The sequence below is a fragment of the Aquila chrysaetos genome, chromosome 25 (assembly GCF_900496995.4).
Source record: "Aquila chrysaetos chrysaetos chromosome 25, bAquChr1.4, whole genome shotgun sequence".
Lineage (NCBI taxonomy): Eukaryota > Metazoa > Chordata > Aves > Accipitriformes > Accipitridae > Aquila > Aquila chrysaetos.
The window spans coordinates 3,010,776-3,024,841 of NC_044028.1; the positions used below are offsets into that span (position 1 = coordinate 3,010,776).

The 14,066-nt window shown below is 43.5% G+C and overlaps 1 protein-coding gene across 1 annotated transcript in view; it reads left to right on the forward strand.

Moving 5' to 3' along the window:
• The window catches only part of CACNA1H (calcium voltage-gated channel subunit alpha1 H), a 255,993-nt gene that overhangs the window by 148,230 nt on the left and 93,697 nt on the right, over positions 1-14,066 (forward strand). The window contains 1 exon segment of the mRNA XM_030002143.2: positions 3,146-3,461. Within this exon segment, the coding sequence (XP_029858003.1) occupies positions 3,146-3,461 (316 nt within the window).

Here is a 14,066-nt window from a genome sequence, read left to right on the forward strand (position 1 = left end):
TCACGTGTGGTGCTGAATGTTGTGTATATTGTGCTGTGGTGGGAGAGGCAGCTCTCGGGGGAGCTCTGGTGTGAGGTCAGAGTGGAGCATCACGCTGATGCATCAGCCCTTCTGTCTGAGCACTTCTTCCATGGTCAGTGTTCTTGGCACAGGCATGTGTGTGTCTGCATCTAAACACGAAACTGCTCCCAGGAAAGGAGCTTGTGCATCCATAGTTGCTAATTACACAATCATCCCTCCAGATGGTCCATCTCCCTCTGCAAGTCCAGCTTTGCTCTGGGTAGAATCCTAATTATACTGGCCCGTGAGCTGTGGTGTGCTAAGCCTTCCCGTCCTGTCTGCTGCCAAAAGGTGTTTGTGATCAGGAAAATCCTGCTGCTGGTGTTGTGGTGGGGTGTTGCTTCCAGCGTGGTGAAGGAAGTAAGTTTTTGCTGAGTTTCACAGCTCTACCTGGCTCTGGAGCAGGTTTTCCTGGAAGATCAGTTGCAGTTTGGAAGAGTATGTCCCTGGAGTGGCAGGTCCAGATCAAAGAGCCTTGGTGAGCATTGTTTTAAGGGAAACAAGAAAGAGCAAGGGATGTTCCCAAGATCACACAGGGTTGTTGCAGGGCTGGGTGTTCAATGTGTAGTTTCAGGGTTGCAGATTACTGAGTCTGAGACTTGCCTCTGTGGCTGTTTCTGCTGCAAGCACCAGGTTTGGGCACTGAGCCGCCCAAACAGCAAAAATTTCAGTTTGCATGACTTGTCACATGGGGGATTTGAGAACTGCAGAGATCTGTTGAGCCTTAGCTGAAGGTCCAGGTGCTTTGATGAGAAGGTACCAAATGAGACCTCTCCTGCCATCACCTTAGGGACTCATAGAGTAGCTCTTTGCCTGTAACCCATAAAGTCCTGGTTTCAAGAGTGGTGAAGTCAGCCCCGGGGAAGCTGGTCATACCCTACAGTCCTGTGGCCATGCCACTTTGCTGTATCAGGCAGTGCACAGTGTAGTCCAGGCTTGGTCTGGGCTCTGGGGATGTTAGACCCCTGCCACTACCACAGGGTGCAGAAAGCCCTGATCCCAATGTCCTATTTGAAAGGCTTCAGAGCTACTGAGCACCTGCTACTGAGTTTCTTGGGAGGAGGCTAGCAGGACATGCCCCCGTGGCCTCTCAAACCTGGAGGTTTCAGAGGAAAATGTCCTTCCTGAGGCTGGTGAGGCTGGGATGGCTCTGCCCTGGGCTACATCATGTGTTATGGAGGTGCAGAGCCCTCCCAGTACCTCCCTGGGTGAGCAGGCTCAGGCAGGCCCTGTGGTTGTAAGCAGAGATGTCCCAGGTGCGGTGTGGTCCTCACCGCTTTTGAGGATGCAGGAGCCTTTTGCATCTGAACTGAGCTCCTCTCAGCATACCCGCTAAGGCCAAAACAGAGCTGATGGGCTTTGCCTGCCACTTGTGAGTTAGAAGTCACTTCTCAGGTGTCTCTTCTCCTCCTCCCTCTGTTTCTTCTCTCAAGTTCCCTAGCTGTCTTTGCCAAAGTCTGTAGCACTCCCAGACACATCCCTGCGACTCGGTGCGTTTTAATCCTTTGCAAGCCTTGCAATACCCCCCTCTGCGTGACAAACTCTGCTGGTTGTAGTATCTGATCTTCTAGCAAACACCGTGCTAGTGAGCACTCAGCCTTTTCTTCAGCTTGTTTTATATGGAAATTTCCTCCAAGTGAAACCAATTCGTGGGAGGGGAAGGAGAAGGCTTTTAGGCAGTCCTGGAGGAAAAACATTTTTCAAGTTTTTCTTGTCTGTTGAATCTAAGGCATAGAAACTAGGAAGAAGATATTACAGTTTTGTCTAGAGGTGTGGGAACACTGCGCAATGGGAGGGGAATAGCTGGTGAATATGTTTAATTGCCAGCGAACAATGCCCAATTCCTCTGACATGTTACTCTTGTCTATTCCTAAAGCTGGGTGAACCCTCAACAGCCATCTCAAGTAATTCATTGATGGAGGGGAACCAAATTCCCCTGGAAAGTTGTTCAGGGTTAATTTCCCCTCAGCTCTGCCCTGCAGCAATTGCTCTCTCCTTAAAGTGCAGTTGCTGAATGACTCCTGCTTGACCCAACGGTTTTGGGGAGCAATTTCAAGCCACTGTATGGAATAACACTTGTTTGGCACTCATTAGAGCCAAATTTATTCAATAGTTTGGTACATTCAGAAACAGATAGAAATACAGCTGTCCTGTCTTGAAGAATACCTGCTTATCTTCTCCCCACATCTCGCTTGGTCGTATAATTTGTGTGTTGCCTTTTCCCTTATCTCCTGACTGGTTATATAGCATCTTAGATCCCTGCAGCTCTGAACGCAGCAGATAAAGTCGGCTCTAGGACTTTGCACTTTCTCATTTTGAGCAGTGCTTCAGCAGTGTGAGTGCTGGTGGGTCTCACTAATGCTAATCAAACAGCATGAAAAGTCCCAGGCTCTGCTTGCTCGCTGATCTGCCCCAGAGCACGCCTTGGGAAAAAAGGCACATCCCTGCCATGCTGCAATTAGAGCATTTGCTTATCTTAGCTGTAACAGAGCCATAAACTTTATCCAGGCCAATTAAATCAGATATGCAGTAAGCATACAGTTCCTATTAATGTGGGCTCATTCTTTTCTTATGTAAGTACAGAAGGAATTTGAGATGGCCTGTGGCTGGGTACCTCCTTGTTAAAGTTCAGCTCGCTCATCACAGAGATGTGCTGAGGGGCAGATTTATTGGAAAGCTGCTTTGCCATCCGCTTTTCTGAAGCATGTTCTGAGCATCAGAAGAGCTATCTTAAAATCCTTAGATAGAAACAAAAAGTTCCCTAGATTTTTGGGAAGCACCTGGCCTGCTGGGATTTTTCTCTCTATACCCTCTCATTTCAACTTTCAACTGCCCTGTTCACTTGGGAAAACTCAGGCTGATCTTTAACTGAAAGATCACTGGTGCCTTACAGGATGCAAAAAGCTTTGTAGACAAAGGTAAGGGCTGGTATCTCAACTGTGGCTTGCCGTCCCCAGTCTGATGGGGCTGAAGGGCAAAGGAGAAATAACACACCCAAACCAGGGACAGAAACCAGTGCCTTTTCCCGCTCCTGAAACAAGGGATGCATTGTTTGTTCTCATCCTTCTCTTTCTTTCCCCTCCAGGACATACAACCTTACCTTCCTGCATCCGTACTACCGGACAGACGAAGCGGAGGAGAACCCATTCATCTGCTCATCGCATCGTGAAAACGGCATGCAGAAATGCTCCAACATCCCAAACAGGAAGGAGTACAAGGTGGAGTGCACCTTGAGCATGGACTCCTACACCCCAAGTTTATACAACCCTGATTTCAGCAGCAGGAATGCCTGCATAAACTGGAACCAGTATTACAACGTATGCATGGCAGGGGACGTAAACCCACACAACGGAGCTATCAATTTTGATAATATTGGATATGCCTGGATAGCTATTTTTCAGGTAGGATTCTCCTAAAGATTTTTCTGTTCTGTCATGTCTTGCTTGGAAAGATTTTAATAGATGCATCAGAGGAGAACGGTATTTGCTTGTACTTGTGTGAAACTGCAAATGAAGACACATCGAGTAAATGAATCAGACAATAACCTGCACAAATGTTGCAAGAGAGCATTTGAAGAGAATAGCCATTTTTTCAGTGCGTTTTAGAAGAGGGGGAAATACTTGAGACAGACAACAGTATGGAAAGTTCTAGCACTGCAAATCAGACCTGGATAAATCCCAGGGATTTTTGAGAGTTAGGGTCTTTATTTATTGCTGTAGTATCAGGAAATGGAGAGTGTTGTCAAAGTCTTTAAGCAAGACTTAATATCATTCTAAAATGTAGGAACTAGCTTGATGGCATGGTTTGGGCTTGATTCTAGAATTACAGGGTTATACTGGTTAGCATGGTATGCTGGAGGGCGGAAGAAATCTGTTCTGGCTAGAATACCTGTGAAGAGATACTACTCGTGGAATTTGAGTCTTTCTTGATCCACACCTGTACAGCTCTTCACTAGAGACCAAAGTACTTATAGCTCAAACTGGGGGAGCCTTTACAGGTGACAAAAACACTCCAGCAACTGAAGCATTTTCAAAGCATTTGTAGCTCTGGAACATTGGATAGCTCATCTACACAGTCCAGAGGCTATGGTCTCTTAGGGCTAGCCTATTTTAAAAGATCCATGTACTGTTTTCCATTTTTAATTTGCACTTTCTGGTTTTAATACAAATTTCTTTATGCTTTTGGCTAGATGCCCTGTTTTATTTGGTCCTGCTCAAGTGTAGGTGACATCTATTCCTAAAAGAGAAAAAAAATGCTCTTTTTAGTTTTGTTAATGATGAATAATTACTCATTCAGAGCACTAAATTTCATTTATGAATTTCCTGCTAGTTTCACATTATAATAGGAACTTAATAACTTTCAATTTTCATCTGGGAGTTGTAAAGGGGCGATTTCTTGCTCTGAGCATCTTGTCTGCTCTCATGCTGTCACAGTAGCACACCTTGCTGCTGTTGTCAGAGGCTTAAAACCAAATCCAGAAGGGTTCAGACAGATCCCAAGTCTCTACTAGGCTATATTTTTTAAAATGCTTTGGTTCTTTCCTGGAATTAGTATGTCAAGAGAGGAGCTGCCATAGTAATTTTGAATATTTCTGACTGGTAGCAAGTGTTGCATAAAGGAAAGAGGGAAATCAAAGTGAGAATAGTAGATAGGTCTCTGGCTGTACTTGCATTCTCCTTTTTCTGCTCTTGCATAGTTCTTTGACGGAGCTTGATGGATGTGCCCAGGAGGTCCCATCTGGCTCCCACCATGGGGCAGCAATGTTCTTGCCAAAGAAAGGGCAGAGGGCAATGCGTTGCAGAGTGCCTGTGCTAGTGCATTGAAAATGAGCAGGTGCTTCTTGAGGGGTCCTGCTTCCTTTTTACTTCCAGAGCCTTTCTGCAGACTGCAAGTTTTCATTTCATGTTGGTATTTCATTTCCTCAGCCTGAAAATGTGCAGTTTTAAGCCAGGAAGAACACACCAGCCACAGCAGAGGTTGCAACTGATTCCTTTGGGCAGAGCAGAGTGTCTGACAAAGTTGGATATTGTATCCATAGATCATTTTGGCAGCTGCCAGGAGGTTTATGATTGGTTTTAGTGCTGCTTAGGCCATCCAAATGCTAAAGAGTATTTCCAGCCAAAAACTCTTCTTACGTCTTTTTCCTTTTAGAAGTAAGGACTTGCTTTTAGAAGCTGAAAACAATATAACTCTAGGTAAAGAAACAGCTGTTGGGAGTAAGGTGCTTGCTTAACTTTGATATGGAAAGAGTAAATCATTAATGCAAGAGGTGGGATGCTAAATCAAAACAGTTGCTGTAAGCAGAGAACATTTAACAAATAAAGCTATTGAGTTGTGCTCTCATTACATTTAATAGTTGAAACTGGGTAGCACCAGGTCAGCAGTTAGATGAGGCCTCAAAGTAAGTAGTGCAGAAAGTAGAATGGATGGGTTTAGTAGCTCAGGAGCTTCCCTGTGAATTGGTATTGAATTACTAGGCAGAAAGCACTCTGCTGTGTTCTGGATGAGACAGATCCAATTGTCCTGATCCCTTCTGAGGAATAATGAATACGTGGTACTTTGCAAGAGTTGTAATGGTGGACTGAACCTCAAGGTCTGGCAAGCCTCCAGTTTGCATAATGGCAATCTTAGGACTCGGCTGGATACAGCATCCCTTGTGATTTATCCCAAATGAGTTGGAAATCTAGCAGATTTAAGAGCTGTCAGAAGGAAGGTTGGTGAAATGAGCCCCACAGGTGAGATTTGGAAGGAAGCTTCCAAGTGTGGTGACTGCAAGTCGTGCCCAAGAGTTTCCAAGGGCACGGTTTGATCCTGTGCAGACTGCGAACAAACAAAACCAAAAGCAGACTTTGACAGGGAAATCTGAAGATCTCTACTCCAAAATGTCCTTGCAAATGGTGCGCCAAGGCACGAGGCTAGCAGTATGGCCAAGCCCTTTCAGCTGCCAGAATTTGGCTTTAAGCAGCCAAGCTGAAAGACATTTAACTTCATGGTAGTGATCCTGAACTTGCAAGTAACCTGGCACGTGGCAGCAGAGCGTACCAAACAGTGAAATGCATTGTTGACCTTCCAAGTGGAAGAGTAAGTCAGAAGCATCAGACAGGAGAACCAACCTAGTGCAAATAAAAAAATCTTAAAGTAATAAAGATGGTGGCTGCATCTATGGGTGTTTGAAAGGATAATAATTCCTTATGTAATCCTGCAAATGATTAATGTTTTGATTCCCCTCATTTGTTGTGTAATAGGCTAATTCATGTATATAATTGCTACAAAGGCACGTTCAATGGCAAATTATGTGAACTAATTAGCTTATTACAGAATAAATGAAAGGAGATGGAACCTAAATTAACTGTGAGGTTTGGCATGATATTAAGATCCCTTTATTGCACATGAATTTCAGGTGCAACAATAAGAGCAGTAATTACAGGTATTGTTGTCACACTGCAAATGATGAATTACCCACCTAACCAAAGTCCAATTTAATTTGAATTACTGACAGTCTCAGTGGAGCAACCAAAACACTGCCACCTTCCTAACCATCAGTCTTGGTGTGGCCAGGCCTGAATGCAGAAACCCTGTTAAAACAAAAGGGGGTTGGATGGCTGGTAAGATACACAGTTTGGGAAGAAGAGATGATTTAGGCTACTTTGCAAACCACAGAACCATTGCTTGGATGATTTCACATTTGACTTGCAGAAAAGTAAGACCTATAATAGCACTTTACATCAGGAGGCAATGCTTTTGGCAAAACTAGTGAGGCAAAGTTGAAGGAGCAATAACCACCAGCTAGGCAGAACCAAGACAAGATCAAGGGAACAAGCCGTTCCTCTGTGCCTCCTTCCAGGGTATAGTTGGAAGGACTGAACTATGAGAGCAAATGTATGGGAAAAAAATTACATGGACATTTCAGGAAATGTCCATCCAATACAAGAGAAAAGATTTGTCTGGCAATTCAGAGGAGCTGTGATACTGCTGGTGCTGGCTGAGTTACCTTTTCTGTGGCCGCCTCTTCACATGTATTTCAGAAGTAGTTGTGTTTTCTAAGGGGCTTCCTTAATGGAGGACCCTCTTGAAATTAGACCTTGGATGCAGCTCTCAGATTCATGATTCTGTTTCTGGCTTATGTTGTTCTGAGTGCATATTGCTTCTATGAGGTCTTGCTTAAGAAGACAACTCAGTTTACAAGTTAATCAAGTCATACAAGTAACACATCTCTGGCCCATGATCAGAAGGCCCTAGCGAGGGAATTCTCAGAGGAGACTGTTTTGCATTCAGCAGCCCCCTTGCTGCTGTCAGGAAAAAAAAAAAGCCTAGTTGTGTTCACGAGAGCTGAAGACAGCCCAGCAGGCGCATGACATGATAAGAATGCCCAAGAAAGGAAAAGCTGAATCACCTTCTCAAGAAAGATGTCTGGAAATAGAGCAGTGCTAAAGGAACTGTCAGCAGCAGCAAGAGTTCAAGGTTGATAGCGTGCTTAGATGGAGAACTTCTCTTTGCACCTGGTCTCACCAAAGCTAGCAGTATGTTACAGCCACAAAGATGTGGGTGACCAGCTCAGGAGAGAAAACTAGTTTGGGGTGGGAAAGTGGGGGAATTGATGCCACCCACTTCTTCCTTCATTTGTCCTTCTGCAGATACTTTACTCCTAATGCAATGGCAGGCTGCCTGAGCAGGTGTGACAGCTGGCAGTGACAGCCGTATGCTGCAGGCCACCTGCCGAAATAGCCCTTTTTTTTCGACATGAAGTTACCTCTCTTGTGCTCTAGCCTGTCAAAAAACCCCTTGGGAGCTTGTGTAAGCTATCTCAATCCAGTCAAGGATTTATTCATTTTGACCCTGCTCTGTGTGCTGATGAGGGACTTGTTTTGTCTCCGTGTTGCTGACTCTGCTTCTGCCGGGATCTGGACCCCTGCTAGCTGTGCCTGTACATGGGCTGGCTGAGAAAGTACAGAGCTTGGGGAAGATTCCAGGTTTGGAAAGAGGAAGGTTCATTTGTCTCATTTCACTATTGTTTGGTGCCCTGATCTGTTTCACAGCCATTGCCCACTTCACATTGTTTCAGCCTCTGTTCATCATGATTGAAATCATTCCCTGAGGATTTCTCCCTTGCCTGGAAATCTTTCAGCTAAATCTGTAATGGGAACCATATCTTCTGTTTGAATTAAAGAAAAAATTATATGCATTTCAATGCGCTTCTGCTATGGCCAAACGCAAGAATGAGCTTGGAGTCCCTCCTCGTCTATACTGTCACTCTGTCAAGAAAAGATCTTGTTTGAGGAGACAAGACCTGAAGGTCTAACATTGCTTTCCCTTAGAGTATGCACAAACCTCCACTCTGGAACATACTGGCAGGACAGAACTGGCAGGGTCATTCCTGTTTGTTCCTACTTGCACATCTTCCTCTTAGCTGGGCTGTCTAGTCAGGTGGATATTAACAGGGACTTTGGTGGGGGGGCTGTTTCTCTTGCTTTGTTGCTGGGACCTCAAGGTACCTCAGCCAAGTTCCTTACAAAATAACAGCTCAGGAATAGCTACCCCAGTGTCTCGAGTATTGTACGCAAGATGTTACCAACGTGCTTGCTCGCCTGTCTGCTGCAACCTCTGTTCTTCCACTTCCAGTAGTCTTAAATATTTTGGGGAACAGCCAAAAGGCACACTGAAGCAGAAGGAAGTGAAAGAGCCTGCGGCTTCCAACAGCAATTGTATTTATGCATGCAACGTGTAGTTTTGTGGGCCATGTTTTTCAGAAGCAGCTGTCGCACTGGGTGCCCATCTTTTCAGGGTTGATTGAGTAGATAATTTTTTGGCCAAAAGGACTTTTTTTGTCAAATGGTTCATTCTTTAAACTGGAGATATTTCAACAATGTTTATCTGTACTGAATTTGGCAAGAAAAGAGTTGTAAGCTTTTCATTTCCACTGCTTCAAGATGATGCTTTGTCACTAGACTTGAATCTGGTTTAGATCACCAGAAATATTTCCCTCTAAATGATGGGGTTTGAGTTTTGTTGGTGTTGCTTTTTTTAATTTGGTCAGCCAAATAAACATCATTTTCTGCATTTGAAGAGCTTTCATGCTGAATACCCAATCTAAAAATATCCAGCCCCTTTAAAGCATCTCAGAGTGTGGTTTGAAGAGGATTAGTTGCTTTTGAAAAATCTCCTTCATTTTGAAGGTTAGAAGGAATTATCCCATATAGCACAAGTCAGAGAGGCCATCCTGATGCTGGCTCTGGGCCCACTAACCTATGGGAGGTATTGGAGGGACCCAGCATGGCACAGAAACCTCTGTAGTTTTGGAAGGGTTTCATCTTACCTCAATCATAGATTCTTGTCTCCAGAGTAGAAAGAGGGGTGCCTGCGGCAAGCCGTGACTCAATCTGGAGTCCAGTTAGGTGATGAAAAAGCTAGTGGTCTTGAGGTACATCAACAATTCTTACAAGAAAATCTTAATTTGATTTGATTGCCCCAAACGGGCTCCGTGATCCATTGCTGCTATTGCACCTTGCACTGTGAGTTGTACATAGCCTAGGGGAGACTTGCATGCTAAGCCAAAGGTTTGGCTCCTTTACCCTCATGTCCCCACACAACTGTCTCTGGACTGCATTGAGTTGACAGACCCATCCAGGAGAACAAGACACCCCCCATGCTCTGATTAGTGTGAATGGGTAAAGCTTAGACACTTGGACACCTGAAATGTGTTTTGGGTCATAAGTCCTGAACAGAGGGCTAGTTGTGCTTGAAGTTGTGCACCCTTTGTCCCTAACAATGTCTAATGTAATTTGAAACAAGGTGTAATGACATGAATAACAAAAATCCTTGCTTTTTTCATTTGGGCCAGTACCCCAAACTGCTGCTGTGTTCCAGACAGTGGTGTCTGGAGAAGTGCTGTCATTCATATAATTGCTATATGGTACACTCATCTGTAAGCAAGGATCTCAGTCTGGCTTCGGTTCCCTTCTCCTCATTGCAGCCTCTTCATCTTTCAGCTTTGCTCTGCTATAAAACACTGATTTATGGTGCTCTCTATGATAATGGACTCATTATTGCTGAAGCTAAACAGTTAAATACATTCCCTGTGCATAAGATACTTTACACAAACAATGAAGACAGAGGATAATTACCACAGTAAATCAAACCTCATGAATATGGACTGAGATGCGATTTGTTATAAGCAGCAGTCATCTGAAATCAGTGATGGTTTTGCTATCGGATGAGGATCTTGCATTATTTAGTGTGAAATGGAGAGATAGCAACTAACCTTCCTTTTGTAGCAGAAGTTGATGAGTTTTTATGCCATTTTTAAGCCTGCAGATTCACTTTCATGAGGTTTAGGGCCACCAATAACAGTATCAGTGACGTGTCCAACTACTGCACACTGGCTGCGCTCTGCTTTTCAAGATCCACTGTGAACTGGTAATGCTGACCAGAGATCACATTTATGTCGAACAAATTTGAGCCATCACAAATCCAAGACATGCAAGGTTGCACAGTTCCCTTTTTTCAGTTTTGCAGGGCCACTTTTCAGAGCAGATGCATGCTTTGCAAGACTTTCAATTTATAAAGAAATGTCTAAAGTTGCTTTGGAAAGTAAGCAGGCCCTCAAAGTGAAAGGGAAAGCATCTGTTCAAAGGACATTACTCAATATAATAAAACCTGGTTTTCTGACCACAGAGGTTACTTAACAACATGTGTCATGAGGAAATAATTAAAATTGTGAAGCTGACTTCAAAAATAGTGATTTGGTTAGCTGCCAAGCACTCTGCATATGGAAAAGGAGTACTCCATTATTCACTGGTCAGTGCTTGCTAGCCAAATCAATATGCCCAAGAGGGCAGAATACATAGATAAGAGGCTTTCAGAAGTGAATACTGAAGGCCTTATAAAACTTACTGAGACCATCATAGTAACTAATAGCGCTCTCAATTTATATCATTGGATCTTGTCTTGATGAGGTTTATAAAAATAAAAAAGCCTTGCAGCAGGGCCAGGGAAATGATGAGATAAAAAGTAAATAAAACCAAATAATCATGGCAGTGCTCAGAGTTGCTGTTTGGTTCAGCATAATTGATTCTGATGCAGATAATGCCCATCTTGTTCTCAAAGGACCCAGTTTAGGCCAAAGAAAAAGAAGCTGAGTGCAAATTATAGATGTCAATTAAGATGAACACTTCAAATGGTTTGGAAACACTTGGGTTTCTCTATATCTCTGTATTATCTCCTGCTTCAGCAAGGCACTGTTGAACAAGCACCTGCAATTCTGAAATCAACCACCAAGGAAATTTCTGTTTGCCAGAGCTATGCTTTATAGGGGTTTTGATCAAAGTGTGAGATGCTGATTTTGGTTCCTATTCTTAGGGAGGCTGTTTCTACGAATGAAGTTTGTTCCAGTAATCATAGAAGTGAAATCTTGCCATGAGAAAGATCAGGCCTCAGGGCTAGGCTGGAGTTTTGTATGCTGTGCATTCAGTTCTTGCAATCTTTTCAGCTTCACTTCACACAGTAATTGTCCAAACTTTCCTCGATTGATTAGTGGCACCTCAAGGTTGATTTCTGTCTGCAGCAGTCCATCTGGCACTAGCCATTAGTGCTTTCTAATACACAGAAAGTAATTCAGTGTTTGACTTTACTAATTAAAGTAGTTTGGGTTGGAGTTTGGGTATTGGTTTTTTTTCCCCTGGATGATTCTTTTTTTTTTTTTTTTCTTAACTGACACTAAAGCAAAAAATAACATGCTCTTGAATGGATTATAGCCAAGAACTTGCAAAAATTTTGGCAGAGCTCAAAGACAAGGATTTTTATGATGAAAACTTCTTGACAAAATAAAAGAAATTGTTCTGCAGAGGCCTTTGAAGTGACCCCAGAAAAAACAATGTAAACCTCCTGTCTCCCTGGGAACAATGCGGAGGTCTGAGTTAATTGCCAGCGTCTTTAATCTACGTCTCCCTTGTGATTTTTCACTCTGGAGTTTTAAATTGATTCTGATTAGCTTGACTAGAAGACCTGATTCTGTCCCCAATTATGTTACCATAAATCAGATGAGCATCTTTGTTACAACTGATGAAATTATTGTCGCATGAGCAAATCAGGAGGATCAGAATCACAGAACAGAAGACATACAAAAGAAAATATCTGATTGTCCACTCTGTCCTGCTCATATTAGTATGGTGATCAGGGAGTGCCTGACTGTGGACTGCATGAATGGTGTCCAAGCCAAAGATCAATGAAGTCAAAATCTGTCTTTACATTCACCTGAGTGAGCTTTCCGTTAAATCCTTGATGCCATCCCTGCCCATGCTGTGTAAGAGGTAAAGGACTGAATGAGCAGGCAAGGAGAATCAAACTTAGCATCATACAGGATCTCTGATGGGTTAGAGGACAGCTCTGTTCTCTGCCCAGAGTCTCAGTCCTTCGAAGGCAAAAATCTTTTCCCCATGCTAAGGGGGCAGTATCTCCTTTCCCACTGGGTCTGCACCATGTGATCACAGTGAGCAGCACCCTCCAGGACAACCTTGCCAATCATCTTAATTGAATCTTTCAGCTATTTCCCTGCAGCTGCCAATTTTAGTGTGCCATGTATCTTGCACATCTTTTTCATCAGAGCAGAATTAGGAAACGTGTTTCTTGCTGTCTTATCTCTGTTGATAAATAATCGTATGTTGCATTTATTGGAAGCTTTGAACTGGTACATTTGGAGACTCTGTTTAATATGTCTGTCTGTGAACAACCGTGGCTTGAACAGAATTTAATTACTGAGAATGGATTTCTGAGATTGGAAAGCACGAGAAAGGTGCTCTAGGTCCTTGGAAGACATCTATAAAGGGCTTGGAGGGCCAAATCCTGGAGCTGCAGTCAACTGTGTTAATCAGATTGGAAACTGAAGAGAGGAGGAAGTAATTTCTACTTAGCGAAGTAGGTGATACTGCATTCAGGGTGCCCCAAGGGAGGAACAGTAGGCAAAGCAACGCTGAAAAAAAATATCCTTGTTCTTGGGAGAATAGTGAGAGTTGCTAGCTTTCCCTCTGAGTTCATCTGGTCTGAGAATAAGTGTGTAGGATCAAACTGTGCATTGCAGCAGTGAACCTTGCACCAGTGCAGGTGCCTTTGACTTGGTTCCAAAAATAGTTAAAGAGTTTAGTTTGTGGTGTATAGACCAGCTGTTGGCAAATTCAAATGGTCTGGTTCCCATTTACACCAAGGCCTTGCTGGGGATATGCAATGAGATCTTGGAGTAGGTAAAAAATGTACTCATAAAGTCATTCAGAGCACTTTAAAGGACAGCAGGAAAGAAGTCCACAGCATGGCAAGAATCAGGCTGTAAAAATCATAGACGCTGTTCCTGTCCAGACAGGTGGCTATGCATGTGTGTTCTCCTGCATTTCTCCACAGCTATTTGATTAAAAAAAGAAGACAGATGTCTGTGAGCGCACTCTCTTACAGGGTTGCTAGTACTCTCTAATTCTCAGCAGTTCAGGAATCCTTCCCCTAGGTTCTGCTGCATTTATTCTGGGTGATGAGTCCAAGAATGAATCCACAAAGATGTCAAACAGGAGAACAAAAGCCCAGCGGTCTGTTTATCTCTCCTGTATCCCTTTGGTTCACAAGTGAGTAGTAAATAATGCAAATTCTAATTACATCTTAAATATTCTGAGAGCCGGATGAGCATTTTCAGCCCTCTGGAGGAGAAATGTGGTGTGTTGATTGATTCTTGCTGAAAATGCTGTCTAGCATGCAAGAAAAATACCTCTATAAATGTTGGTTGGCCCTCACTCTTGTCTCAGCAGCTGTTTCCCAGGTGGGAAGCTGGCAGTGCCTGCAGAAGCCCAACAGCAGCCCCCAGGTAACTCCTTTTGTAGAGACGCCTCTGTGTTTAATCGTTCTAATACCTTGAATTTGAGGATTGCCAGCAAAATGCAAATTTGGTGAAGAGGTGTATTCAATATGTTTGGAGTCCCTGGGCTCATTTTTCATCCCCAAGTGTAAATGGATGGAGCACCTGCTGTGGCAGC